This window comes from Oryx dammah, unplaced genomic scaffold, assembly GCF_014754425.2.
Source record: "Oryx dammah isolate SB20612 unplaced genomic scaffold, SCBI_Odam_1.1 HiC_scaffold_11, whole genome shotgun sequence".
Classification (NCBI taxonomy): domain Eukaryota; kingdom Metazoa; phylum Chordata; class Mammalia; order Artiodactyla; family Bovidae; genus Oryx; species Oryx dammah.
Genome location: NW_024070195.1, coordinates 34295779 through 34321792, shown reverse-complemented (window position 1 = coordinate 34321792; position 26014 = coordinate 34295779). Strand labels below are relative to the sequence as shown.

Below are 26014 nucleotides of genomic sequence, written 5' to 3'. Positions count from 1 at the left end.
TGTCCTCTGCATTGCAAGATGGATTCTTAACCACTGGGCCACCAGGAGGGTCCCTATGAGGAACTTCAAACATGAACAAAAGTAGACAAGATAGTGTATTGAACCCTCACGCTCAATCAGCTTCAGGGCTTACCCACTCATGGTTGCTTCTGTGTTATCCATACCTGACTCGGGCTTCCCTGCCCAGTGTTACTCTGAAGCTAATCGAGACACAGAAGTTCATCTCTAATTTTTTAGTGTATTTCTCTAAATATCATGTATTTTCTTTCATAGTTAATGTTGCAATCTATTGCTTTCCTTATTCTTTTGATGCTTAAATTCTCCCCAGTTTGGTCAGTGGAGGCGAGGGCTGCTTAAGATGGCTTCTGGACTTTTGTCACCTCCCCACTTCCTTTGAGCACTCTATGGGACAAGATGTTATAGGCATGTCTATGATTTCCTTGCCTCACACCTAGAATCAGTCATTTCTCTAAGTCATTCTCTGTGAATTTAAATCTCTTCCTGCAAAGAGTCATTTACAGGACTTAGGCTTTCTCATGAATGCTGCTGCTGCTGCTGCTGCTAAGTCGCTTCAGTCGTGTCCAACTCTGTGTGACCCCATAGACGGCAGCCCACCAGGCTCCCCTGTCCCTGGGATTCTCATGAATGGATTAATATTTTACAAATCACTGATTAAAGCAGTTTGCAAGAGTTTAGCCTAAACAAAGTAAGTCCAACTCTCTTTAGATCCAGGCAAGAATACTGGAGTGGGCTGCCATTTCCTTCTCCAGGGGATCTTCCTAACCCAGGGATCGAACCCAGGTCTCCCACATTGCAGGCAGACCCTTTAACCTCTGAGCCACCAGGGAAGCCCCTACTAACTAACTAACTATAAAATTCCCTGAGAACTTTGTGTGAGAGATTTCTGGAGTGGTCACCACTGAAGTCTCCAGCCATCCCTGCCCCTCCCTAATTCCTTCCGCATCCAGCTCAGCCTGCCTACCTTACCATGGAACCACTGAATGCTCAGACACTCAGACTTCATAATCTAGGTGTTCTTGCTTTTTTCTTTTCCTTCTATACTTTTAATAGGTTACTAAACCCTACAAATTCTTCTTTGAATGTCTCATATCCATTCTTCCCAATAACAATGAAAGTAATAATACTATTAACAACTGGTACATACCTTGGGGCCACAGGTAGCATTATTGTTCCCGTTTTGCAGTCAAGGACTTGGAGGTTCAGAGCATGGGCGAACTGCTGTAAAGGCAGACTTCACCTGCTGGCTGTCTCACCACACTGCCTCCCATTGCTCTGCTTTCTGCATCCGTACTTGGGGCTAGACTTTAAGAGGGACAGCAGTATAATGGGTAAAACGAGAGTTGGAATAGCAATCAGAGCTCACTTGCAGGTCATCTTCCGCCAGTGACTGGTTTTGTGATCCAAGTTCATATCTTAAATTCTGAGCCCTTGTTTTCTCTTGAAAATGAGGAAACCCTAGCCAAGCCATAGAATCATCTGGGGAGCTTTGTAAAAATATGTATACCCCCATAAATTCTGACTTAAATGGTCTGGATTAAAGGCTCTAGGCATTAGCATTTTTCAAAAGCTCCTCAAGTGATTCTAAAGTGCAAACAGGAAGAAGGACCAATGAGTAGATGGTTCCCAAGGCCCATTCGTATTGTCATTAGGTGGCTGTCACCATTGTCTGAGGGATTCATCTGCCTTCAGCCTCTTCCCAAAGTCTGGTTTATTCATCTTCCCAAAACATTTGTTCGATGACCTACACCACATCATCTGGGAGCTTCTCATTGCACAGGAAAAAAGTACAAACCCCCACCCTAGCCCTTAAGCTGAACTCAAGCTGAACTCTTCAGGTTAGCCAGGCATGACCCCTCATGGTTTCCCAAACAGGCCAGACTCACTGTGAGCCCCAAGCCTCTGCTGATGGGTATCCACTGAATCTCCTTTCCTGTCTTGCCCGACGGCTTTCCCTCCATCAGGGCATCCAGACTTCTAAAAGAGTGAAGCCTTTCTCACACCATCCATTGATCTCTTCTCCGCACCTCTTGTTTATACTGCCCACCAGGTACATAACCACTCGCTGTACTGTTTGCTTCATTGATTCACTCGTTCAGCCGTGTATCAGCACCTGCGTGGCCAGCCCTGGGCCATATGACAGGCTCTTGCAGGGCAGAAGGCAGCGGACAAGCTGACCAGTATTCTCAGGGCTCCAGTGGGAGCAGCCCAGAACTCCAGGCTCCAGAAAGGAGCCTCTCACCCAGATGGGGCAGGTTTACATGAAATAGTGGTTTCTGACTGAGCCCTCCTAAGGGAGAAGGAAGTTACCCAGCAAGAAAGGGTCTGAGTCAAGAATGTTCAGGCAGTAGGATCAGCAAGTGCAAGGCCTTGGGCAGGGAAGAGAATGTGGTTCTGCAGGGGAAGGAGAACAGGTTCAAGTGAGGCATGAAGATTTAGGTGGGAAAGGTAAGCGGACACTAAATCCCACAGGACCTTGATGCTGTGTCACGGAGCCATCAGGGCGTCATAACCTAAGCATGACATAGTGAAAACCGACTCCGCCTGGGTGGCTGTAGGAAGGGCAAGAAGTGAAATGGATTTGAGGCAGGTTAGAGGCTGGAGTGGCAGAATAAGGGTGACACAGATTCCTGACTTTTTTAAGCCAAAAAGTTGACTTAGAACTCAACATGCAGAAAACTAAGACCATGGCATCTGGTCCCATCACTTCATGGCAAATAGATGGGGAAACCATGGAAACAGTGAGAGACCTTATTTTGAGGGGCTCCAAAATCACTGCAGATGGTGACTGCAGCCATGAAATTAAAAGACGCTGCTCTTTGGAAGAAAAGCTATATGACCAACCTAGAAAACATATTAAAAAGCAGAGACATTACTTTGCCAACAAAGGTCCATTTAGTCAAAGCTATGGTTTTTCCAGTAGTCATGTATGGATGTGAGAGTTGGACTGTAAAGAAAGCTGAGGGCTGAAGAATTGATGCTTTTGAACTGTTGTCTTGGAGAAGACTCTTGAGAGTCCCTTGGACAGCAAGGAGATCCAACCAGTCCATCCTAAAGGAAACCAGTCCTGAATATTCATTGAAAGGACTGATGCTGAAACTCCAATACTTTAGCCACCTGATGTGAAGAACTGACTCATTTTAAAAGACCCTGATGCTGGGAAAAACTGAAGGTGGGAGAAGGGAACAACAGAGGGTGAGATAGTTGGATGGCATCACTGACTTGATGAACATGAGTTTGAGAAAGCTCTGGGAGATGGACAGGGAAGCCTGGCATGCTGCAGTCCATGGGGTCACAAAGAGTTGGACACGACTGAGCAACTGAACTGAACTGAACTGAGATTCCTGACTGTGACACCCAGGTTCACTGAAATAGAGAACAGGGGAAGACAGCGTGGTTTGAAGGGAAGTTCTGAGTCTAGTTTAGGATGTTTGTCGAGGGTGGGGTGCTTGTGTGACAGCGGAGTTGTATGGGAGATGGCCCCGCATGCTGAAGCAGAGGGTGAGATGCCAGCTGAAGTGGGGCTGCCTTGCGTGTATGTCACAGTGGAAGCAGCCAGAAGGGAGGAAATGCATCAGGAAGAGCGTGTCAGCAGAGAGGAAGAGTGGCCACAAGAGAACCCTAACACCTTCAGCACTTGGGGTGGACGCAGAAAGACAAGTCCACAGCGAGACTCAGAATGTTCCAAAAAACCGAAAGGTCTGGGCAGTTTGGAAGCTAAGAAAGGAAAATGAGGCAGGCAGGGATAGCTGGGGCCCATAGAGTTGAGTGTCACTGAGGGGCTGGTGGAAGTCAGGATGGGAATGTTTCTGACATATTTAGCAACAGGGAGGCAGTTGTTGACCTTGGTAACATTTGTTTCCATGGAGTGATACATGCAGAAGCCAGATTATAGATGAGGGGAGATGAGGAGTGTGGTGATGAGCATGGACAACTTCCAGAAAAATGACAGTAACTGACCCTGCAGTAGCTCCACAGATGTGTGTTGTCCAGTGGGTGATTTTTATAAGATACGGGAAAGCCTTGACCTTTTTTCCAAAACTCTTGTAAAGGAGAAGGACATGAATTCCAGGGCATCAGTGGGATTCTTTGTAGGAAAAAAAGGAGAGATGCTTCTTCCACTGTAACAGGGAAGGGGGGGAGGGATGATTAGGGATCAGGTGAGGGTGTATCTTTGATGGTAGAAGGTGGAATGAATTCTCACCTGGCTTACAGGTTTGAAGACAATGAAATAGTCTTCAGTGGAAAATGAGCAGGGAGCTAGCCAGAGAAAGAAAGGGTTACTGGTCAGGCCTGAGGGCCTGAGATTGGCCACCATAACTGTGGTGCACTGATGGGCTGGGTTTGGGCCCACCTGGGTGTTCTCTGGCTGGTGAATGTTCAGAAGACAAGGCCTGTAGCGGTATCCTTCAGCCTCCCTCTTTGATTACCGTGGTATGGTGTATACAGTGAACGCCCAAATGTCTTAGTCAAGGTACTTTGGGTTGCAGCTATCAGAAACTCACTCTAACTTGTTTAGCAAAAAAGAACATCTCATGGAGTGCAGCTCCTTTATAAGGGTCAGAACCAGGCTCTCTGCTGTTCCCTTGGCCTCTCCAAGATGGCATGTGCCTGCCTCTCTCCTTCACGGTCCCCTCTCCCTCTTCTGGTCCCAAGTGGCCAGCCCAGGCCAACGTCACAATATTTGCCAACCATTTAACAGAGACTGGAAAAATAAAAAAAAGAAAAACAGACTGGCAAGTGCAGTGGTTTCCCCATCTTCAGAATACATCAGAATCCACTGGAGATCTTTTTTTAATAAAGGATTCCTGAACGCCACATTGGATTTCTGAACCCATCTTTGTGGATGGAGACCCAAAACTTTGTCTTTCAGAAGCTCCCCCAGGTGATCTTGATAGAATTAGGGTATAAACCTGCACTTGAGAACTACTGCTCTTAGGTGCCCACCCGCTGCCCCCATGCGCAGTTCCAAGGAGCATCTGATTGGCCCACCCGTGGTTCAGCCAGCCTTGACCCGAGGGGCCAGTCATGGGTGACCTGAGGAAGCAGCCACATGGGGCCTCTGCTGCTCTGTACAGAGCCTTTGTTCAAATTAGGAAAAAGTGCGCCCTGAGCCAAAATAAAGAAAGGTACCCCTAGGAGAGAGAAGCTGCTCCCTGGCAGGGTTGGCAGTTTCCATGGGAAGAAGAGGTGCCCCTGCGCTGGATTCTAGCTCTCCACATCCTCTAGCCCTGTGTGTGTCCCCCACCCTGGCTCCACCCATTTCTGTGGCAGGGGGCACTTCCCAGAGGAGGGCATGGGCTGGGAAGGTTCCCAGTGGCCTCCTCATTCAGCAGACGCCTGATGCTATCATCTTGCTAGTTTGCTGTGGGCTCTTACAAAAGGTACCACAGAGCTGGGGACAGATAGATTCTGTACTCTGACTCGTTGGGGGATTTCTCTGTATTCACATGGTATCAAGATAATGCAGGATCTAAAGAGTTAAAATCATACACTGATGTGAGCAGAGTTCTTGGAGCCAAGTTCGCTAGAAAATAGCCTTCAGTAGCTTCTCTATTGTAAAGAAAATGTATTTCAAGAGGAAGTTTTCTCCTTAGAGCTCAGGGAAAAAAAACCAGAATGATCAATTTTATTTCTGGAAAAGACTGTCAGTTGGGGGCAACATAAACTGTGGGGGGAATGGCAGAAAGTTGTTGGCTGCTAGGGAGAGCTTTGGACTAGGAGAAAGCAGGGACCCCTATAACTTACGCTGCTGTGGAATTCACTCACTCATTTTCATCTAACAGTGGTTCACCCTGTGCTCGCTGTGGTGTCAGGCCCTCTTCTGGTGCTGGGGATTCAGTAGTGAACCAGACACAAGTCCTGCCCTGAGAATCAGGGGACTAGAAGCAACCAGTGACATCTGGAAACGGAGCGGGCTTGTCGGGCAGCAGAGCTTTCCAAACATACAGACCTGGTGAATGGAGGTGTAACCCACATTCCCAGTGGATGGCTATTCTCCCATCACCCTGGCCCACCCAACCTCCATGTTACCCGCCATGGACCAGCCGGGGAGATCATTCCAGTCCCCAGCGGAGGCACACAGTGAGGGGCACCGGCAGCAGCTGGAGGATGAAAATGCGCTGATGCCAGTGTTGAGCCCCCACTCAGGTGGGCGAGAGGCCTGTGAAACACTCATACCAGAACCTGCTCAAACGAGAGGTACCCTGCAGGTAGAAGCCTTGCTTTCAGATACAGTGGCAATTTATGCCCTTTGCTGTTACTGTCATTCAGTCATTAAGTCATGTCCCACTCTTTGTGACCCTGTGGACTGCAACACACCAGGCCTCCCTGTTCCTCACTATCTCCCGGAGTTTGCCCAAGTTCATGTCCATTGGGTCGATGATGCCATCCAACCATCTCATCCTCTGTCGCCCTCTTCTCCTTTTGTCTTCATTCTTTCCCAGCATCAGGGTCTTTTCCAGTGAGTTGGCTGTTCTCATCATGTAGCCAAGATATTGGAGCTTCAGTTTCAGCATCAGTCCTTCCAATGAGTATTGAGGACTGATTTCCTTTAGGATTAACTGGTTTGATCTTGCTCTCCAAGGGATTCTCAAGAGTCTTCTCCAACATCACAATTAGAAAGCAGCTTTGACATTAGATTAGATTGTTCAGGGTATTTTTTCTTCTTGTTACTCTTCTATAGTATGAAAAAACACACACATTTAGGAAAATAAAGAAAACATAAATGTACAGCTACCAAATAATTTTAAGCAAATACCTGTGCGAGTAACCACTCAAGAAATGGACTGTTCTCAGCACCCACACAGACCACCTCCTCCTTCCGTGTGTCTCCGTAACCCCAGCCTGCTCCTGACTTTCACGATGATTTCTTCTTTGCTTTTCTTATGTACTTTTTAACTTTTTTTTGTTTTGGCTGTGCTGGACGTCTTGTGGGGTCTTAGTTCCCAACCAGGGATCAAACCCGAGCCCTCGGCAGTGAAAGCTCGGAGTCCTAACCACTGAACTACTGGAGAGTTCCCTAGTTTTACTACTTATGTATGCATGGATTTTGTTTTGTCTGTTTAATAGCTAAGAGTCATTCAGGGTCATGACTGATGAATAAGTTAGGAGATCAGGCTGTGTAATGCCATTTACTTATTCAGTTTTTCAAAGTTACATGCTCTTAAGCAACAAGGATGAAATTCTTCTGTTTCATGTGAACTAGGCCTATTGAAAGAAATTCCAAAAATGCTGTGTCCTGGTAGCACTGCTATGAGGACTTTGGTCATATAAACGTATTCCTTCTGGTTCATCTATTCATCTGTTGATCTCGTTATTTCAGAGTCCCGTCTAGAATATAGCCTTGCCCTGTTAGACACATTTTCCCAACTTTTATCTGTTTTTTTTATCCAAAGTGGTAACTTTCTTTCTTTCTTTTTTGACCACACCTTGCAGCTTGTAGGAACTCAGTTCCCCAACCTGGGGTTGAACCTGGGCCACAGCAGTGAAAGCCAAGAGTCCTAGCCACTAGGTTGAGGGGGCCCTTAGTGTTTGTCTGCTGGAAATACTTGTGAGGAAAGCCGCAGTTCTCCCTACAACATGGATATCCTCCTTGTGGCTTCTCTGAGTAGGAGAGTGTAGAGTTCTGTTCCAGGGGAAACTCTGAAGACTGGGAGGTTCTCCCCTGTGGTGTTCTCACTAAGAACATATGAATATTGCCTGTAGACTTAAGAGATGCAGGTCCAAGCTTTCCTGCTAATGGAAAGATGAGCAAGGTGACCATTTCCATCTATGTAATGACCTCTTCCAGTCTCTTTGGATGATGTCAAATCTCTCTTCATTTTTGTATTAGAAAAAGGAGCCAAATAGATCATTGTTTAGCATAATTCACTGTTTAGAACAGAAATATTAACATATCTAGTTAATTGGATTGTTGGCTAGTGACCAGGCATTACCCAGTCCTGTGAGCGGCCACATGTGAATGGTTGGTGGGAAACTTTTCCTTAGGCCAAAGTCACAGGTCATCACCCATGGAGATGGTGGCACTGAATCATCTGCTGGTGTACGAAATTGAAGGAAAAGCTGGAAACTCACTGCGCTGTGAAATAGTGATGACGTAAAGGATTAAAAATTGGATGTGGTTTAGAAACCCACCCTTTATTGTGCGTGCGTTGTGTGCCCAGTCGCTTCAGTTGTGTCCCACTCTTTGTGAACCTATGGACTCTAGCCTGCCAGGCTCCTCTGTCCATGGGATGCTCCAGGCAAGAATACTGGGGTGGGTTGCCATGCCTTCCTCCAGGGGATCTTCCCATCCCAGGGACTGAACTTGTGTCTCCTGCATTGCAGGCAGATTCTTTACCACTGAGCCACCAAGGAAGCCCAGAAACTGTTTATCACTTTTAATGCATTATAGAGATAACAAATTTTTTTAGACCTAGTACTTGTTAGCCCTTAAAGATCACCCAGTTCTCTTCCTTATTTATAGAAAAACACATACATAACAGTTTAAACATTACATTAATTTTTCTAGTGATATTTTGCTCAGACTAATATTCAGTTGAATTTACATTTCCCAGTTACCTGCCACCTAAGGCTGTTATTTCACGAACCAAAGATCTCCCAGACAGCAGGGGTGAGAGGTCCTTCAGATCATCTACACAGCAAACAGCGAGTGTTGACAATAGATTTGGGGTTGGCACTTAGGCCCTGACTGGGTGCTCAGCATTCCTGCAGACCCCGAATAGTCAAGGTCATAATCCTTGCAGGTATGATAAAGCATTCCTGAAGCTAAAAACTGTTGAGGGGTAGAAACTGAGTTCCAGGCTCAGCTCTGCATCTGACAACCATGGACACAGGAGTTCCAGGAGCAAGAAAGCAGCTGCTGTCAATGCACTCTGCATCCCTGAGTGGTGTTAAGAAGACTCAGCGTGCCTGGAGGCTTTAGAGGGTACTCTTTGCAGTTCTCCCAATGTGATAGGGAAAATTGTTTTGTAATCTAACCTGAAGGCGATGCAGGAGACTCATTAACTGGCTTGGTTGGCATTTTAAGTGATCTTTTAAAGCCTTTATCATGGATTTAATTTTTCCATCTTGGCCTTGTTTTTCACAGGCTCAGAAAAAAAGCTTGAATCAGACTTCCCCCATTTCTGCTTCCAAGACCACAGATGGCCTGAGGCCAGCGCCCATGCCAGGCCTCTTGAGCACCGCACTGCCAGGTCAGGAGTCCCCCCTGAGCTCGCCTCAGTCCGTGCCCATCTTCCCAGGGGGCACTCTCTGCACAGCCGTCACCCCGCATCTCTTCCACTCCGCCTCACCTCTGCTCTGATCCTGCATGCCTTCTGTGTCCCTTCTACCTGAGTTATATACTGTGCTGCATCTGTGCCATCATTTTCTATAAAAAATGAGAAATTAAGACACCTCTGTTAAGCTATGTTCAAAAAGTGTGCTGCTTAGAAAGAGTGAAACCTAGTATTTTGAAAATAGTAAAATATAAATAGTATTATGTGGCGCATGTGACTTTGCGGCTATCCTCACGTTGCTTTGTATAGGTATATTTAGAATTCACCCCTCTGAGACAGAAAGTATCATGGCTCATGTTTCCCATTGCTTCTAAAGCTTTGAATACCCACACTGCTCAATAAGTACCAGAAAAGATGACACTATGAACACTCATAGCCAGTCCTGTTTGGGCCTCCCTTTCCTTAAGTTGTGAGTATTTGGAGGTTCGGTGGTACTGACAGATCACTGGCTCGAGGCCTGTTCTGTAGACCTTAGACAATTGGAAACTGCAGCATTGACAGCTTTTATTTATTACCATTTAGGTATGTGTTTATTTCTGTGTATTACCTAAATAATCTTTCATAACCCTTACCTCTGCTTTTTGCACTTTGGTAGATAAATGTACTTCTGCTTTCCTTTCTCATAGCCAACATCCATGATAAATTTATTTCAGCAAGTTCAGTAATGTATGTACACTGGACTCTAGGGGTTACCTGCCAGGCCTGATTTGCTGTTTCTGTTGAATGTTGTCTCATGTGTTCATTCTAATAGGGCAGGATTCTGGAAGCAAAGTTATACCAGCATCCTTAGGAACCACACAGCCCCAGGAAAAAGTTGTTGGATCACCTCCTGGCCAGCCAACGGTGCAGGTAGAAGACAGTTTCCCTGGCTTCTTAATGTTCAGTGTGATTGAAAGAAAATGTCACATCCCCTTCTATGCAGTCAGCCCCAATGCCCTGTATGCCCACAAAAGTGCTCACTGAAGACCTTCCCCAAGGGCCAGCTCTTGTCATATCAGTGTTTCTAGGATGAATGCATCTATTCCTTACATATTTTCAGTGCTATGATTTCCTCATGAATCAGTAATACACCAGCAGTTGTCCACCTGAAACTATCACAACATTATTAATCAGCTATACTCCAAAACAGAAAGTTTAATTAAAAAGAAAAAATTAATCCTCAAGAGCAAAAGTAAATAGAATGTGTCCCAAAATAAAATAGTAATACATTAATACATTTGTTTAAAGAAAGAATAATTTATAGCCTTTGAATTACATTTTAGTTGAAAAATTCCATTCTGATTTTTCTTGGAAAATGTATTCATGTGAAAATATTAAGTACTTATTAAATAAAACAAAACAGTGCAAAAATTTATCTTTTAAAAATAAAAATGATTCTGAATACAAAAAATAATAATATACCAGTAGCCAACACATAATAGGCACTCAAAAATGTAGTTTACTGTTGAATGATAATGACCATTATCTTATCAAAAGTGGATCTGTTCCTCTTAGTTATACTAGAGATTTTTTTCCCCTGTCAGAGCGTAGGAAGTAGTCAGACTCTATGGTCTTTTAACTCATCCACTGGTCTAAAAAGGAAGAAACAAATTTTTTGTCTTCCATTTTCTAAGGCCTTTGTTTCTTTTCCATCAGTTTTACCAGTTAATAGCAAAACAATGGCACCCCACTCCAGTACTCTTGCCTGGAAAATCCCATGGACGGAGGAGCCTGGTGGCCTGCAGTCCGTGGAGTCGCTGAGGGTCGGACACGACTGAGCGACTTCACTTTCACTTTTCACTTTCATGCATTGGAGAAGGAAATGGCAACCCACTCCAGTGTTCTTGGCTGGAGAATCCCAGGGACGGGGGAGCCTGGTGGGCTGCTGTCTATGGGGTCACACAGAGTCGGACACAACTGAAGCGACTTAGCAGCAGCAGCAGCGTAATGAAATTTGTGATCGTCTGGGCCTGCCTGGAATACTCAGTGAAGGACCTGGCTCAGTCCTCAGGTTCTGACATAAGGAGTATTTGTTCCTTACTATGATCTAAGAAATACCATGCTAGATCACACGTTTGGACTGGATGTAACAAGAGCCCAGATGTGTTTGCTCCCTTATTTACTACTGAGAAGATGAGTTAAGGACTGTCTACTGAATGTGCAGCTGTTTATGAAGCTGGCACTTAAAATGTTATTTTTCAAAAATACAATAAAAGGACTTCTCCGGTCATGCAGTGGCTAAGACTGTGCTTCCAATGCTAAGACTGTGCTTCCCAGATCGATCCCTAGTCAGGGAACTAGGTCTCACATGCTGCAACTAAGAACTGGTTCAGCCAAACTAAAAACAATAATAATGAGCATTTAAGAGCTTCCCTGGTTGTCCAATGGTTAAGATTCTGTTTCTACTGCAGAGGAGCATGAGTTTGATCCCTGGTCAGGGAAGTTCCACGTGTCACGAGGTGGCAAAAGGAAAAAATAAAAATATAATGAAGCGTTTGTAGAGGGAGCTGGGAGTTCAGGCTTTAAGGTACAAGAGAATCCCTTCAAGGAGCTGACAGCACAGCTTTCTATAATCTTGACACAGCGCAGCTTTGCCGCATGGGTCTGTGGGACTTCCTCGTTTCGTTTTCCAACGGGGCAAATTCTATATGCTTAGACTGTGCTCTTGATAGAGAGTTGAAAAGGCTGCAGCCACAGTGACCTTTTTGTGGAACTGTGTTCTGCTTATGTTTTCTACAGAAGGGACTAAGAAGAGGTGTGTTTTGTCCTCAGGTGGATGGTCATCCGGGAGGACAGAAGAGGCCTGCTGCCAAACAGCTGACTAAAGGAGCTTTGTGAGTCCCCTTCGGAAATGACGCATTTTGAATGTTTTTCTAGGTTCCTAACCTTCAACAAATAGACAACAGCCGTCAGGTCACGATGCTATATGTTTTTAAAGTATACTTTGGAAGCCTTTCTCTATAGTTTGTTAGCACCCGTATATATATCTAATGTACTTTGAGCCTACTGCTTACCCTTTTGTTCTTAAGAATAGTTCTTTGTCTTCTTAGCAACCACATGCCCTTTGACTGGCCTCAGGGTCTCTGAGAAGTATGGTTAGATAAATCCCTCTGTTCAGAACAGAAATGTTAACCAGAAGCTTAGCTGGCCAGTGGTGAGGCTTTGCCAGGGTCTGTATGAGCACCTGCACTTGAATGGTTGGTGGGAACATGGTGCTTTAGAGGCCAGGGTCATAGTTTGAGACTCAGCTCAGAGTCAGACTAAACTAAACCCACCATGATGTACAGAGTATAAAACTATACTATAGATGATAACATCCCTGGGTGTCTCATTGTCTTTGCATACGAATGACCATTGTGATTAGATTTCTTGACATGACTCAACACAGCCATCGGCAATTTCTCTCTCACAGCATTCTCCAGCAGTTACAGAGGGACCAAGCCCATGCGGTGACGCCTGACAAAAATCAGTTCCGGTCACTCAGTGACGCGGTGCAGAGGCTGCTGTCCTACCACGTGTGCCAGGGCTCCATGCCCACGGAGGAGGACCTGAAGAAAGGTGAGCAGGCTGGAGCCCCAGAGCGCCTCCTGGGGACACGGCCCACGGGAGAACCTGAGCTCGTTGCCCCCAGATGGTCACTGGAGTACTCTTTTTCACCGCAGACCTGCCATCTTCCCAATTTGCTTGGTTTCCCAGGCCATGTTGAGAATTGTGACTTATTTTTCTCTGCATTCTGTGAAGGGATACCCAAATGTCTGGACATTTTATGGGCAAGTTTGAGGGCAGTGAATGCAGAACATTGTCTGGACTCTGGCTGCAGATGGGACGGCCCTGGGCTAGGTGCTCTGCACAGTGATTCAGGCACAGCCCTTGCGTTTAGGCTGAGTACATACATACCCTGAGCTGTTAGCATCACCTTTATGAATTAGATAGATGCTATAGCCCTCTAAAAGCTTTGAGGTTCCAAAGGCAGTCCAAGGCACTGCTCCACATCCAGAAACTGGCGAAATGTTTAGAGATAACATCCTCTTATCCCACCTCGACCTTAGCCCATTCTGATGCCTGGCCCTGCTGCCTCTCTCAGCCACGCTGCCCAGTTCTACCCTCCTTCCCACCACGTTCCCAGCCTGGACCCCGTTAGGCACCCTCCACTGCTTGAATCAGCCCCTCAGCTGCCCCCAGACTTGTCCTTCCGGCCAGGGTCTCTCACGGGAGCGCAGCCATCTGCCCACTGGGAGCTTCCCTGGGAGGGCCAGGGTGTTCTTCATCCTCATCCAGCATGAAACAGGGATGTGGAGGCTCTGAGAAGAGCGAGTGGAAACTGAGACGTTTGGAGACAAAGGACAGAGCCACAGGACCATGGCGTGCGAGATGCCGTGGACCAGTTGGTGTGGTTACGGGAGCCTGGTCTGCCCAGCCCAGACAGTAGGACTTCAGTGTCTCAGTGGTTTCAGATTTTCATGCTCTGGAAGGAAGTGGAGGCTTCGGTCCCCTGAGCTAGTAAATGACTGTCTGTTCATTGATATTTGCTGCTGTGCTTTTTCGTGGTTTTCTTTTATAGATGATCTTAAAGGAGATGTTTTTGGTTTCCTAATCAGAGTTAAAACAAGCTAGTATTAAAATGAGTTTCTGAGAGCACGTGCCAGTGAACAGGAAGGGAAAGCTGTGCAGAAGCATCGCGTCTAACCAAGGAAGAGCTAAACTAAGAGAGAAAAAGGAGGAAGGAAGGGCCTAGTGGTTGATGTGCACTCTCTTACTATTTTTTCCCCTCTCTCTCTTTTTAAAGTTGACAGTGAATTTGAAACAGTTGCCACTCAGCTCCTGAAAAGGACCCAAGCTATGCTTAACAAGTACAGATGCCTGCTCTTGGAGGATGCCATGGTAAAGTTCCACTGAGCACAGTTTGTTTCTTAAACTCCACAGGTCACAGCTACTAATTCAGAGAAAAAAACTTCAAGGAATTACATTTTCCCACCATAGTTTAAAAGGAACAGATACTTGAAATTGTAGAAAAACTTACCTTTGCCTGTACCTACTGCTAACAGCAGCTGTGGGTTGGCCAAAAAGTTTGTTCGGGTTTTCTGTACATTTTCCGTACGAACTTTTTGGCTGACCCGAATACAAGCGCTGTGCTCTCCGTGATTGATCACTCTCAATGCGTGCCATTGTTTTCCTGGTGCCAAGTGAGGAATTGGGGTTGCTTACGTAACTTGCCCGACGCCATACAGCCAGGAAGTTTGTTCTGTAATTAGCAGAGCTGGGATACAGACCAGGACCACCTGACCCCCCTCCATACTCTGATGCTGTCCACTGCCTCTCATCAACTGGAAGAGGCAGGAGAGGACCGGTGACACTTCTGCTGAAGGTTGTTCAGAATAATATCTGAAAAGATGATGTAACAGATGGTAAAATTAGTTTTGTCTTGTTTTCAGTTGAGAGATCACTAACGTCCTAAAAATCATGCTTCATTTTAAAATGTAAAACTCGATGGATTTTAATATGTTCACAGACTATGCAGCCATCAGCACCCCCTAACTCCAGAGCATTTTCAGCCCTCCAAATAGAAACTAAAATTGATTTTAAAGCACAGCGAACTAGAGAAAGGAGTAAGATTATCTCTGAAAATGATGGAAAGACCAGATCTATCTGAGATTTTAGAAGCAGTTCTAAAATCATACAGACTAATAAATTGGTCTCTTACAAGTGGCTTCTTTTTTTTCAGTTGCGCTGGGTCTCTGTTGCTTATATACAGGCTTCTCTCTAGTTGTGACAAGCAGGGGCCGTCCTCTCGTGGTGCACAGACTTCTCACTGCAGTGGCTGCTCGAGTTTGTGGACTTTGGTAGTGTCGGTTCCCGGCCTCTAGGGCTCAGGCTTAGTAGTTAACGGCATGTGGGCTTCGTTCCCTGAGTCATGTGGGAATCTTCCCAGACCACAGATGGAACCCATGTTCCCTGCATTGGCAGCTGGATTCTTATCCACTGTACCACCAGGGAAGTCCATACTGGCTTTTAATTTGAAATCAGCTTTGAAAATTTACCTTGGAAGAGTAAGTGAACTATATTATATATGTATACAGTATAGTGTAAATATGTATGTATGTTTGTGTTTACTTTACACGTGTGTGTATATATATATATATAAACAGGCATCAGTTCAGTTCAGTTCAGTTGCTCAGTCGTGTCCGACTCTTTGCGACCCCATGAATCGCAGCATGCCAGGCCTCCCTGTCCATCACCAACTCCCAGAGTTCACTCAAACTCACGTCCATCGAGTCCGTGATGCCATCCAGCCATCTCATCCTCTGTCGTCCCCTTCTCCTCCTGCCCCCAATCCCTCCCAGCATTAGAGTCTTTTCCAATGAGTCAGCTCTTCGCATGAGGTGGCCAAAGTACTGGAGTTTCAGCTTTAGCATTATTCCTTCCAAAGAAATCCCAGGGCTGATCTCCTTCTGAATGGACTGGTTGGATCTCCTTGCAGTCCAAGGGACTCTCAAGAGTCTTCTCCAACACCACACTTCAAAAGCATCAATTCTTCAGCACTCAGCTTTCTTCACAGTCCAACTCTCACATCCATACATGACTACTGGAAAAACCATAGCCTTGACTAGACGGACCTTTGTTAGCAAAGTAATGTCTCTGCTTTTGAATATGCTATCTAGGTTGGTCATAACTTTTCTTCCAAGGAGTAAGCATCTTTTAATTTCATGGCTGCAATCACCATCTGCAGTAATTTTGGAGCCCCCCAAAATAAAGTCTGACACTGTTTCTACTGTTTCCCCATCTATTTCCCATGAAGTGATGGGACTAGATGCCATGATCTTAGTTTTCTGAATGTTGAGCTTTAAGCCAACTTTTTCACTCTCCTCTTTCACTTTCATCAAGAGGCTTTTTAGTTCCTCTTCACTTTCTGCCACAAGGGTGGTGTCATCTGCATATCTGAGGTTATTGATATTTCTCCCAGCAATCTTGATTCCAGCTTGTGCTTCTTCCAGCCCAGCGTTTCTCATGATGTACTCTGCATATAAGTTAAATAAGCAGGGTGACAATATACATCCTTGACGTACTCCTTTTCCTATTTGAAACCGGTGTGTTGTTCCATAAACAGGCATACATCAGAGCTATTGAGGGTTTATTTCCCTAGACCACCTCAATAAAGTGAATATCACAGTAAAGTGACTCACATGAACTTTTTGGTTTCCCGATGCATATAAAAGTTATGTTTGCACTATAATCTGTTAAGTATGCAATAGCATTGCGTCCAGAACAAAAATGTGTATGTCTTAATTTAAAATACTTTATTGCTTAAAAATGCTAACCATCATCTGAGCCTTCAGTGAGTTGTAATCTTTTTTGCTGGCAGAGGGTTTGAAATATTGGGAGAATTACCCAAACATGACACAGAGACATGAAATAAGCAAATATTGTTCAACGTTTGCTGGGAAAATGGTGCCAATAGACTTTCTTAATGCAGGGGTGCCACAAACCTTTCATTTGTTTTTAAAAAAATGCAATATCTACAAAGCACAATGAAATGAGATATGCCTGTAACTTATATATATTTATTTTAAATTGTGCCACCAAAGTCAAACAGTTGTTCTTACTTTGACAGTCATTTCTGTAATAAAACTGAGCTATCAAGAAGACTAACTGTCATTCATGAGAAAAGGATCATTTGGACAGATTTGGACAAATGAACTAATTATTTGGACAAATTATGTCTGCCATGAATTAAATTATTTTATGTTGAATAAATAAAACAGAAATTATTTTATGTAAAATAAGAGTAAATAAGATTTGATTCTGTACAGCAAGAAATAATTCTAAGGAAAGCCTTAATACAAAACACAATCATAGGGAATTCCCTGGTGGTCCAGTGGTTAGGACTCTGCACTTTCACTACCATGGCCCAGGTTCAGTCCCTGATCAGGGGTCTAAGATCCCACAGGCTGTGCTGCAAGGCCAAAACACAATTATAGCATAGCAAAATATAAAGTAAAAGAGTGTCTGAACAAAAAGATTTCCAACATATCATTAAGCAGAGGAGGGAATAAGCAGAGAATAGTGCATATAGTTGCTTGTCATTTGTGTGCAAAAAATAGAGAATGAATAATGTAAATGTGTGCGTGTGCATAAAGTATCTCTGGAAGAGTTTGTCACGGCAGCGGGTGCCTACAGAGAGGGCCCTGGGTGGGTGGGAAGGCATTGCACAGGTTAGGCGAAGAAGGAAGGCTCACTTTCCACCTCCCCTTTTAGTACCTTTTGAAGTTTGTACCAATGTTGTAAATGACCTTTTCCCAAAAAATACAATTTTTAAAAATATGTCAATGATAAACACATTTCTTCTCTGATTGCTTCCTCTGTCCCCCAAATGCAGCAAGATGTTCGCAGTTGTTAAAAGGCATCTGAAATGACTAGACTCTCTCATTTTTAGCGGATCAACCCCTCCGCTGAGATGGTGATGATTGACAGAATGTTCAACCAGGAGGAAAGAGCTTCTCTGTCCCGGGACAAGCGTTTGGCACTCGTAGACCCCGGTAAGAAATGTCAGAGTGAAAGCCGAGGAGAGCTCCTGCCAGGGTTCCGGGGCCATGGCTTTGGGGAGACCGTCTGAACTGACTTTGTGGGATGAGACCTGAAGGTAGATCCTGGATTCCAGGGAGAAAAAGTCCGGAGTTGAGAGCACAATATGAATCCTCTGAGAAGGTCTATGTTCTGCAAAATCCAAACCGGAATTTGGCATTTGGTTAACTGAATTTTCTTCTCTCCTGTAAACTCACACTTCTCAATCTTTCTCTAGTTTTTGAGAACTAAAGTAAGTCAGAAGCCTTCCCAGAAGCAAGTAAACCTCAGCCAGTTATTGAGTTGTCTTACTGTGTGCCAGACCTTGTTGGGCGGAATCAGTGAGGCACGGTCCCTGCCCTTAAGCTATTGGATGGTAGTGCTCCTTGTGGGTACTCTGAACACCCCATCAGCTTCCTGCCGTTTGCATCATGCTAGAGTCAACCCACAGTCTGCCTTTTAGAAATGGATTCTCAGGACTGCCCTGGTGGTCCAGTCGTTACGAATCTGCTTGCCAATGGAGGCAGCATGGGTCCCATCCCTGATTGGGAAACTAAAATCCTGCATGCCACACAGTATGACCGAAAAATAGAAAAGAAAAAAAAGTATTCTCCATACTATTTTCTAGCCTCTGAAATTTTTAAATCCAATAACATTATAACAATTTGTGGAGTATGGATTTTCACCCGTCTTTTCACCATCCTATAAATGTTTTTATTTCTACAAGCTTTCTTCCAGTTCTGGTTCCCACGTGCATATATCATTTACAGGTTGCTTTTATAGGACACCCTCCAGCTGTGCTTCTGCACGTTCCTGGACGTGAACGACTGATTGAGAGGGCGGGGAGGGGCAGTCTGCACCTGACCCACTGAGGGGCGGCTGTCTAGTCTCACTGTCTCCTTCTCTCATTAACATCCTTTTCGTTCCCAATTGCAGAGGGTTTTCAGGCTGATTTCTGTTGTTCCTTCAAACTCGATAAAGCTGCCCATGAGATGCAGTTTGGCCGGAGTGACCAGCATGGTGGTAAAACAGCAAGTTCCGTGCATCTGACGGCCAAGGCCCAGAGCAGAGACCGAGCCAAAGCAGTCCTGGCAGAACCAACGGATCATGACCAGTTTCATCTAGTGCCTAATCACATCGTGGTCTCCGCAGAAGGAAACGTTTCTAAAAAAACCGACTGCCTCGGCAGAGCACTGAAAGTTGACAGAGTGGGCTCCGCTCAGTACCGGAGTGCATCTGAAGAGAAAACCAGCAGGAGAGACTCCGCAAGAGGCAGCGAGTGCTCCCCCGGGCCTGAAGGCCACCGGAAAAACTCGTCCAGACCAGATCACGGTCCCGACAGCAACCTCTCAAGCCTCCTAGTAGATTCGCACCTGGAGATGACCTGTAATAGCTCCTTCCAGGACAAGACGCTGCGGAATTCTCCAAAGAATGAAGTTTTACACACAGACATCATGAAAGGGTCAGGCGAGCCCCAGCCCGATCTCCAGCTCACTAAGAGTTTAGAAACGACATTTAAGAACATCTTGGAACTCAAAAAGGCTGGGCGGCAGTCCCAGAGTGACCCCACGGTTAGCGGCTCTGTCGAGTTAGATTTCCCCAACTTTTCTCCAATGGCTTCGCAGGAAAACTGCCTGGAAAAGTTTATCCCGGACCACAGTGAAGGCGTCGTAGAAACTGACTCTATTTTAGAAGCAGCTGTAAATAGTATCCTAGAGTGTTAATAGCGCAGTCCTCCCCTCACCCACCCCGAGACCCTGCCCCGGACAAGTTACATTCTTTCCTGGCAAAAGCAATGGAAACGGTCTCCTGTCTCCAGCCTGCTTGATCTTTCATCACAGGTTATTCTTTCTAATTTCAATCCCATTCTTTGTTTAAGAGCAATATTCGTCGTGGTTACAGGGAGATCCTTCAGTAAAGCTGATCTTTATTAGAAAGCAGTCTGATAGGCCCTATACATTTCAAGTGTTTTAAAAGTGCTTATCGTCATTTTTGTTGTTTATTTTTTTTTTCCCAAACACTGTAATTCAATGAGATCACAGTACACTTGGCCCTAGGTAAAATTCTGACAATCATAAGTCATTTGAAAAGAACAGACTTTATTAAAGAAAATCAAACAGGACTGTTAGAAGATACTTTTTAAAGAAATCCCCACTGCATCTCCAAATTTGGGCTTCGGGGGTGGGGGTGGGTCTTGGGGCTGTCATGGGCCAGGAGACCGCATGGCTCTCCCCTCAGCCGTCTGTGAGCAGTTGGTCCTGGCTGCTCTGCTGGGACCCACAACCCCGGCCTGAGCACCTATAGCGCACAAGCAGGGCTTCCTGTTCATTCAAGTGCTTTTCTGATGCTCCCTGAGCAAAACCTCACCTCTTCAGCATATCCATGTTGAATTTCATGTAGGGAAAACTTTGTTTTGAGTTGCAACAGCATGACTTGAGTTAATCTCACCAGGCAAAATAAAGGAAAAATGGAAACCAGTTAAGTGGCACAGTGTACAGGGGAGGCCAGGATCGAGCCTTGAGGAATATAATATGTATATATGTAAAAGCATATATATTATGTTCACTGTTGAGAAAAAAACAAGTGTTTTGCATTCTACAATTGGATCTAGTCAACATACAATGTATGTTTTTGTTGGTTGCTGGGTTTTATTTCATTCAACCTCTCTTCGCACCCCCTCCCACAACAAATAGCCAAGCGTCAAAAGCACTTTCATTTGAAAACTGTGTTATAATTTTTCAGTTTAAATGTTAAGGGGACTTTGGCCTTGTTTCTGCTTCTTGTTGTCTGAGAACAGTAGTCACACCCCCCGGCAGCAATCATTACCAAAACACAGACAAACCAAAGGTAACCAGCCAGCCTACCACTGAAAGGAAAGATCTGAGACCCGGATGCCCACTTGAGAGCCAAAGGACACGCCCTGTCATGGTTCGTGTTTGGCCCATGTTCATATTCATGGGTGTGACTTACTGCTTTATTTATTGATACTTCTTTTCGGGGAGCTTTCCCCGTTTTCCTTTCTGTATGCCTGCCCCAGGTCCTCCCATTTCTGTTGTCACTTTCATTCTCAAGGTCCCTGCAACCATCAGTGTCCCCTAGCACTGGGAACGCTACACGTGGCATTCCGTGCATACTGTCTGACATGTGTGCGTGTGTCTGGGCTGTTCAGGCACAGAGGCTATTTTGGCTACAGAGTGTACAGTCACCCTCCCTCTTATGTGGACAGGCTCTCATCTCTTCTGTCCATCTTCTGGCTTTAGAGGAATTCCCGCTGGTCTTCACTCGACCACGTTGCCAAGATCTACTTCTGGCCTTCCCCAACATGAGGACAACCCCCTGTCATCATGTTGGGCATTTCTTTTCCAGATTGGCCTGCAGTGGAAAGGAGGGCTTCTGATTCCTAGAAACTACAAGAGAAGACCTAGACTCTGCCTGCCCCTTAGTGCCCTCCCCCCACACACAGACAGAGAAATCCTGGGAGACTGCCAGTCCCCACTCCCACCCCTGAGCCAATAGAAACCCGGGAAGTCTGGGCCATTTCACAGTTGCCATGTTTTCCTTATGTGTGCCAATGTCCAGGTTGCAGATTTCCCCTTTTCTCCCGTATTGTAGCATATTAGAAAGATAAGTTGGTGTTGCCAGTTGGAACTTTCTGTTTGGGCAGCCCTGGGATAACACCCTGCTCTGAACCCCATGATGTCACAGGCTCTTCTTCTCTTAGAGCTCATGCTTCCCTCATTACTAGCAAGACTTTAAGGTGGTTCCTCCTGATCAAATTCTTCTCATTGTGGAAATTTATACCTGGAAGCCTTCATGGAGGCTACTGATGAGTTACGTTAATTACCGAATCAGTGGAATTCTTAAGAGACAAGGTAGATTCATGTACATTTGTCACCGCTCTCCTTCCCTACCCTGCCCCGCTACCCCAGTCCCAGCTTTTCAATCTACCATCGTAAAGGGTTCTGTAAAGACTTGACACTTGTCTTGAAAACAGAGAGCCTAATTTACCAAAATGAAACTTGTAAATTTTTGTGTCCTTGTATGTAAGTTCACTTTTAACGGAGGAAAGATTCTAGATAATGACAAATGACGATTACGAAATACATTTTACTCCTGTGATTAGGTCATAACTCGCATGTCGAGGCCCCTCTGGTGGAGGGCGAGAGCTCAGCCTCGGATGGCCAGCATCCAGTTGTTAAGGTTCATTAGTCAAAGTTAAGTTTTAGAGCTACTCGTGCTCAGTAACAAAAATCATTTTCTTTTCTTTCTTTTTTTTTTTTCCTGTTGTTGTTGTGGAAGAGTGTGAATTTGTTATTAAGCATTTGATTTTCTGTGTCCTTAAGTACTGCCTAAAGATAAAGCAAATTTTAAACTGGCAATTACGAAAAAGAACTATTTTAGCGCTGAAGAATTTAGTAGACTTTGTTAGATTAGGGAGGCCTTACAGACTGACTTGACTTAAAGAGGACGCGTCACTCACTGTCAGTGTGGTGTGGGCTTTATTTGCTTAAATACCTTCATTTGTATAGTATGTCTCACTTGAAATTGCTTTGTATACATTTTGTAAAAATATTTATAAAATGTTTTGTAAAAAAAAGTATAACAAATTGCAGTTTATTTTGTTATGTTGGATAAATACTGTTAAAAGAAACCAGTCAGTAACTATATTGTTAATCCATGGTTAGGAAATGTTTAGTTGGAGATTACAAAATGAAACAACCATTGCAATACAGCCAAAGATTTGGGAAAATGTGCAACTGTGATTGTCTTGATTTTGCAAAGAAGAATGGCTGTTTTTCCCAGAAGAAAAGGGTAAGTAAGTGTCCAGAGGGCTTTCTGTTATTAAATCCTGTTACCCAAAACTAGCTCTGCCGGTGAAGGGGTAGGATTTTAATTGATCAGCCTTTCCAAACAGTTGCCAATTAAAGTTGGTCAGTGAGAAAGTTTAGTCATGTACATGTCAGGCTTCCCTCCCGGGACTCCTGCCACATGGGCCCTTAACTAAGGAAGGAAAAATGAGGTCATTTAAAGGTCTCAATCTGCAAGAAATTTCCTTTAGTCATTATATTTATTTTGTTTCTGCAGGGACAAGAAGGCTAAGGGATAGGTTAAAAATGAAAAAGATTAAGAACTGTCTGACATGAGGCTTGTTCCAGAATGAACACATTTCCCTTTGGATTCACACATTTGACCAAATTATATTGAGAAATAACCCCTGTTATGTCTATAAAGTCAGCCCCAGGGGCACTTCTGAATTTCTATATTCCCTCCCAAGTGTAACTTTACCAAAATGGTCAGGAAAACTTCCAGATTGGAAACTTCGTGGAGTAAAGGTCTAAGACTCCTTACCTTTTCCTTTGGGGCCTAGAATTTATACTTAGCTTCCTTATTTTATGGTTTAATGGCTCCCTTCCCCACCCCCACCATTAGGTGGAAGCAGTTGGGATATCAAGATTCTTCAGTAATCAATATATAAAGAGGAAGTCATTCTCCTATATCTTAACAGAAGTTAGAATAATGACATCAGTGGACGGATCCCTTAATGTCTTTTGCAGTGGTGTCCTGCTGTCGAGCTTCTCCCCTTGCTAAGGACAGATATGTGTCCAACATGACACTCTTGCCCCTCTGCTCATTTACAGTGGGTGTGCCCCGTGAATAAAGAGAAGGATCATCTGGCTACTTGGTTAGGAGTGAAGTCTGTGTGTTGCGCGGGAGCATGCACAGAGGAAAAACGTCTTAGGATGGTTAGAGCCCTGAGCCCTGTGTACGAGAGGCCCTGTCCCAGGAGAGGGGTCCTAGCACTACCTGATGTAGGGAGAGTAGCCAGGGAGTTACTAGGGGAAAAGGGAAGGGAAAGGAAAGAAACTACCATCTTGGGGCACAGCAGCAGCATCGCTCAGGCAGGATATCTGTGGCACTGGATCTGAGCTCTGGCTCTGCTTCAGAGACAGAGGGCGGACTCCCAGGCATCTGGCATTAAGTATCAAACTATAGAGCAGTTTACAGGCAGTGTGCTAAACCCTGGGCATCTACAGGTCACTCGGGTGTGATGTCTATGCTCAAGGAGCTCAGTCTAGAGAGGAAACAAGTCCATAAATAGCTACATTCCAAGAGAAAAGAAACTTGGGGCTAAAATTTTTCCAGATCTCCACTTGGTAGAGAGCCACGATCTATATTCCCATGCCCCTCTTATTTCCATGGTTCTTAGTGCAATTTCCTGAGGTACGTTTGAAAAAAAATAAGTATGATACTTTTTGCATGAATGAAGATAGAGGAGTTTTATAGTGTTAACTATATGGAGAAATCTGGTGCAGCAGACACACAAACTGCAGGAGCGCCTTTGCAGTATCAAGTGGATTCTGAAGGATACATACAGGCTGAAGTGAATAGCCTCTATGTATCTACACTACTGCAGGTTAAAAGGCCTTCATGAGTCCCTGATCTATATTCATTGTAGGCATGTGCTGGAGCAAATCACGTGTGAAGGTCAAGGAAAGCGGTACAATGGGAGGTGGGAGCGGGTGGGCACGGAAAGTGTCTTTAGCAGCAGAACCTGGGAACAGGCCCCAGGACTTCACCTAAACTCTCATCAGACAGCTTCGTGCAAGTTACTCTCATCCTTTGCTTCCTTGCCTATCAACTGGGAAGACTTGTCCTGATTCTCCACTTTTTAAGGTGTAAAATGAAGTCTTAAAGGAATGTGGAAGGTAGGAAAAGCTAAAGTTCCATTATCCCCTAAATAATTCACCAGAGGTATGGGTGGTTCTGTTTTGCATTTGGTCTTGCCTACAGCATGCTCTCTGCCCACCCCCTCAGCTCTCCTGTGTCTGCCCTCGACCCTCAGGAGGCTGCCGCCCTCCACCAGCTCTCTCCTTTTCCCCTTTCACTTTTGCTCCCTTTGCTCGTTTATCAGGACCTAAAGCTGCTGTCCATGTTGTCTTTCCCAACTCGAGGCTCACCTGGTTACTCTCTCCCACCAGCCACCTGGAGGCCCCATGGCACTCTCTGAGGAGGCAACCAGGAAATCCTGAAACAAAGTCGACTGCAAGGAGGGTCCTAATTCAAGAAAGAGGTTTGGGGCGGACGGGAAATTGCAAGTTGGGCCCACTTTTGGGTATGTGGGGTGTGATGCTTTTGCCTTACTGAGAAGGCATGGATTCCAAATAATTCCAAAATGCAGATATATGTTAGGAAAGGAATCCCGGAGCCAATTCAGAGAACCACAGAACGTTGGCTCTGAATTTTTTTTTATCATGGATCCTAGTTCCCCCATCGGGGATCTAATCAGTGCCCCTGCATTGGCGTCTTAACCACGGGACCACCAAGGAAGTCCCTTGAAAGGAGTCCTAAAAAACAAACAAACATAGTCAAGTGGTTTCTAAAACAGGCAAATCACAAGAACTGAAGAGAGTGCTTTCTTAAGTGATAAAGGGCACACCACAAAGTGTAAGTCTTTCTCCTACCCCAGGCCCTACTCCCATTTCCCCAGGATATCCTCCGTCGGCACTTTCCCATGTGTGTGTTAGTTGTGTGTTAGGTGCTCAGTCGTGTCCAACGCTGCGACCCCATGAACTGTAGCCCGCCAGGCTCCTCTGTCCAGGGGATTCTCCAGGCCAGAATACTGGAGCAAGGTTGCCACGTGCCCCCTCCAGGGCATCTTCCCAACCCAGGTCTCCCGCATTGTAGGCAGATTCTTTACTGTCTGAGCCACCAGGGCAGCTCACACTTTGCTATATATCCTTTGGACTCTATTCTGTATCTTGATTTTTCAAATGTAGCCAAATGTCTGGGTGTTTTATAGTTAGGATTCTTTGGTTTTACATAACAGAAACCCATCTGGTCAGTTAACGCCATAAAGAAGTTTTAGAGGAAGGATAAAGATGAAAGGGAAGATTGAAGAGCTTGAAGACTTAAGGGAATTTTCTGCTAATCCAGTAGTTAGTTCCCTGTGCTTCCATTGCAGGGGCCATGGGTTTGATCCCTGGTCAGGGAACTAAAATATCTCAAACCAAACAGCATGGCCAATAAATAAATAAAAATTAAAATTCTAAACTTAATCAGCAAAAAATTAAAGTATTGGGGGATCAAATTCCGAAAACAAAGAACTTGAAGACTTGAGAAAGACAGGAATAAGAAAACTCCAGGAGGCCTTAGGAGGTAGAAATCCTTAGAAGTCT

General features: G+C 45.0%; 1 protein-coding gene across 2 annotated transcripts in view; it reads left to right on the top strand.

The window, feature by feature from the left end:
* The window catches only part of BICRAL (BRD4 interacting chromatin remodeling complex associated protein like), a 78716-nt gene extending 56122 nt beyond the window's left edge, over window positions 1-22594 (top strand). For both annotated transcript variants that reach the window (XM_040249671.1, XM_040249672.1), the window contains exons 6-12: window positions 9110-9215; window positions 10051-10148; window positions 12051-12112; window positions 12691-12836; window positions 14065-14159; window positions 17710-17812; window positions 18774-22594. In XM_040249671.1, the coding sequence (XP_040105605.1) occupies window positions 9110-9215; window positions 10051-10148; window positions 12051-12112; window positions 12691-12836; window positions 14065-14159; window positions 17710-17812; window positions 18774-19561 (1398 nt within the window). In that variant the 3' untranslated portion in view covers window positions 19562-22594. The remainder of the gene's footprint in view (window positions 1-9109; window positions 9216-10050; window positions 10149-12050; window positions 12113-12690; window positions 12837-14064; window positions 14160-17709; window positions 17813-18773) is intronic.
* Window positions 22595-26014: the final 3420 nt, after the last annotated feature.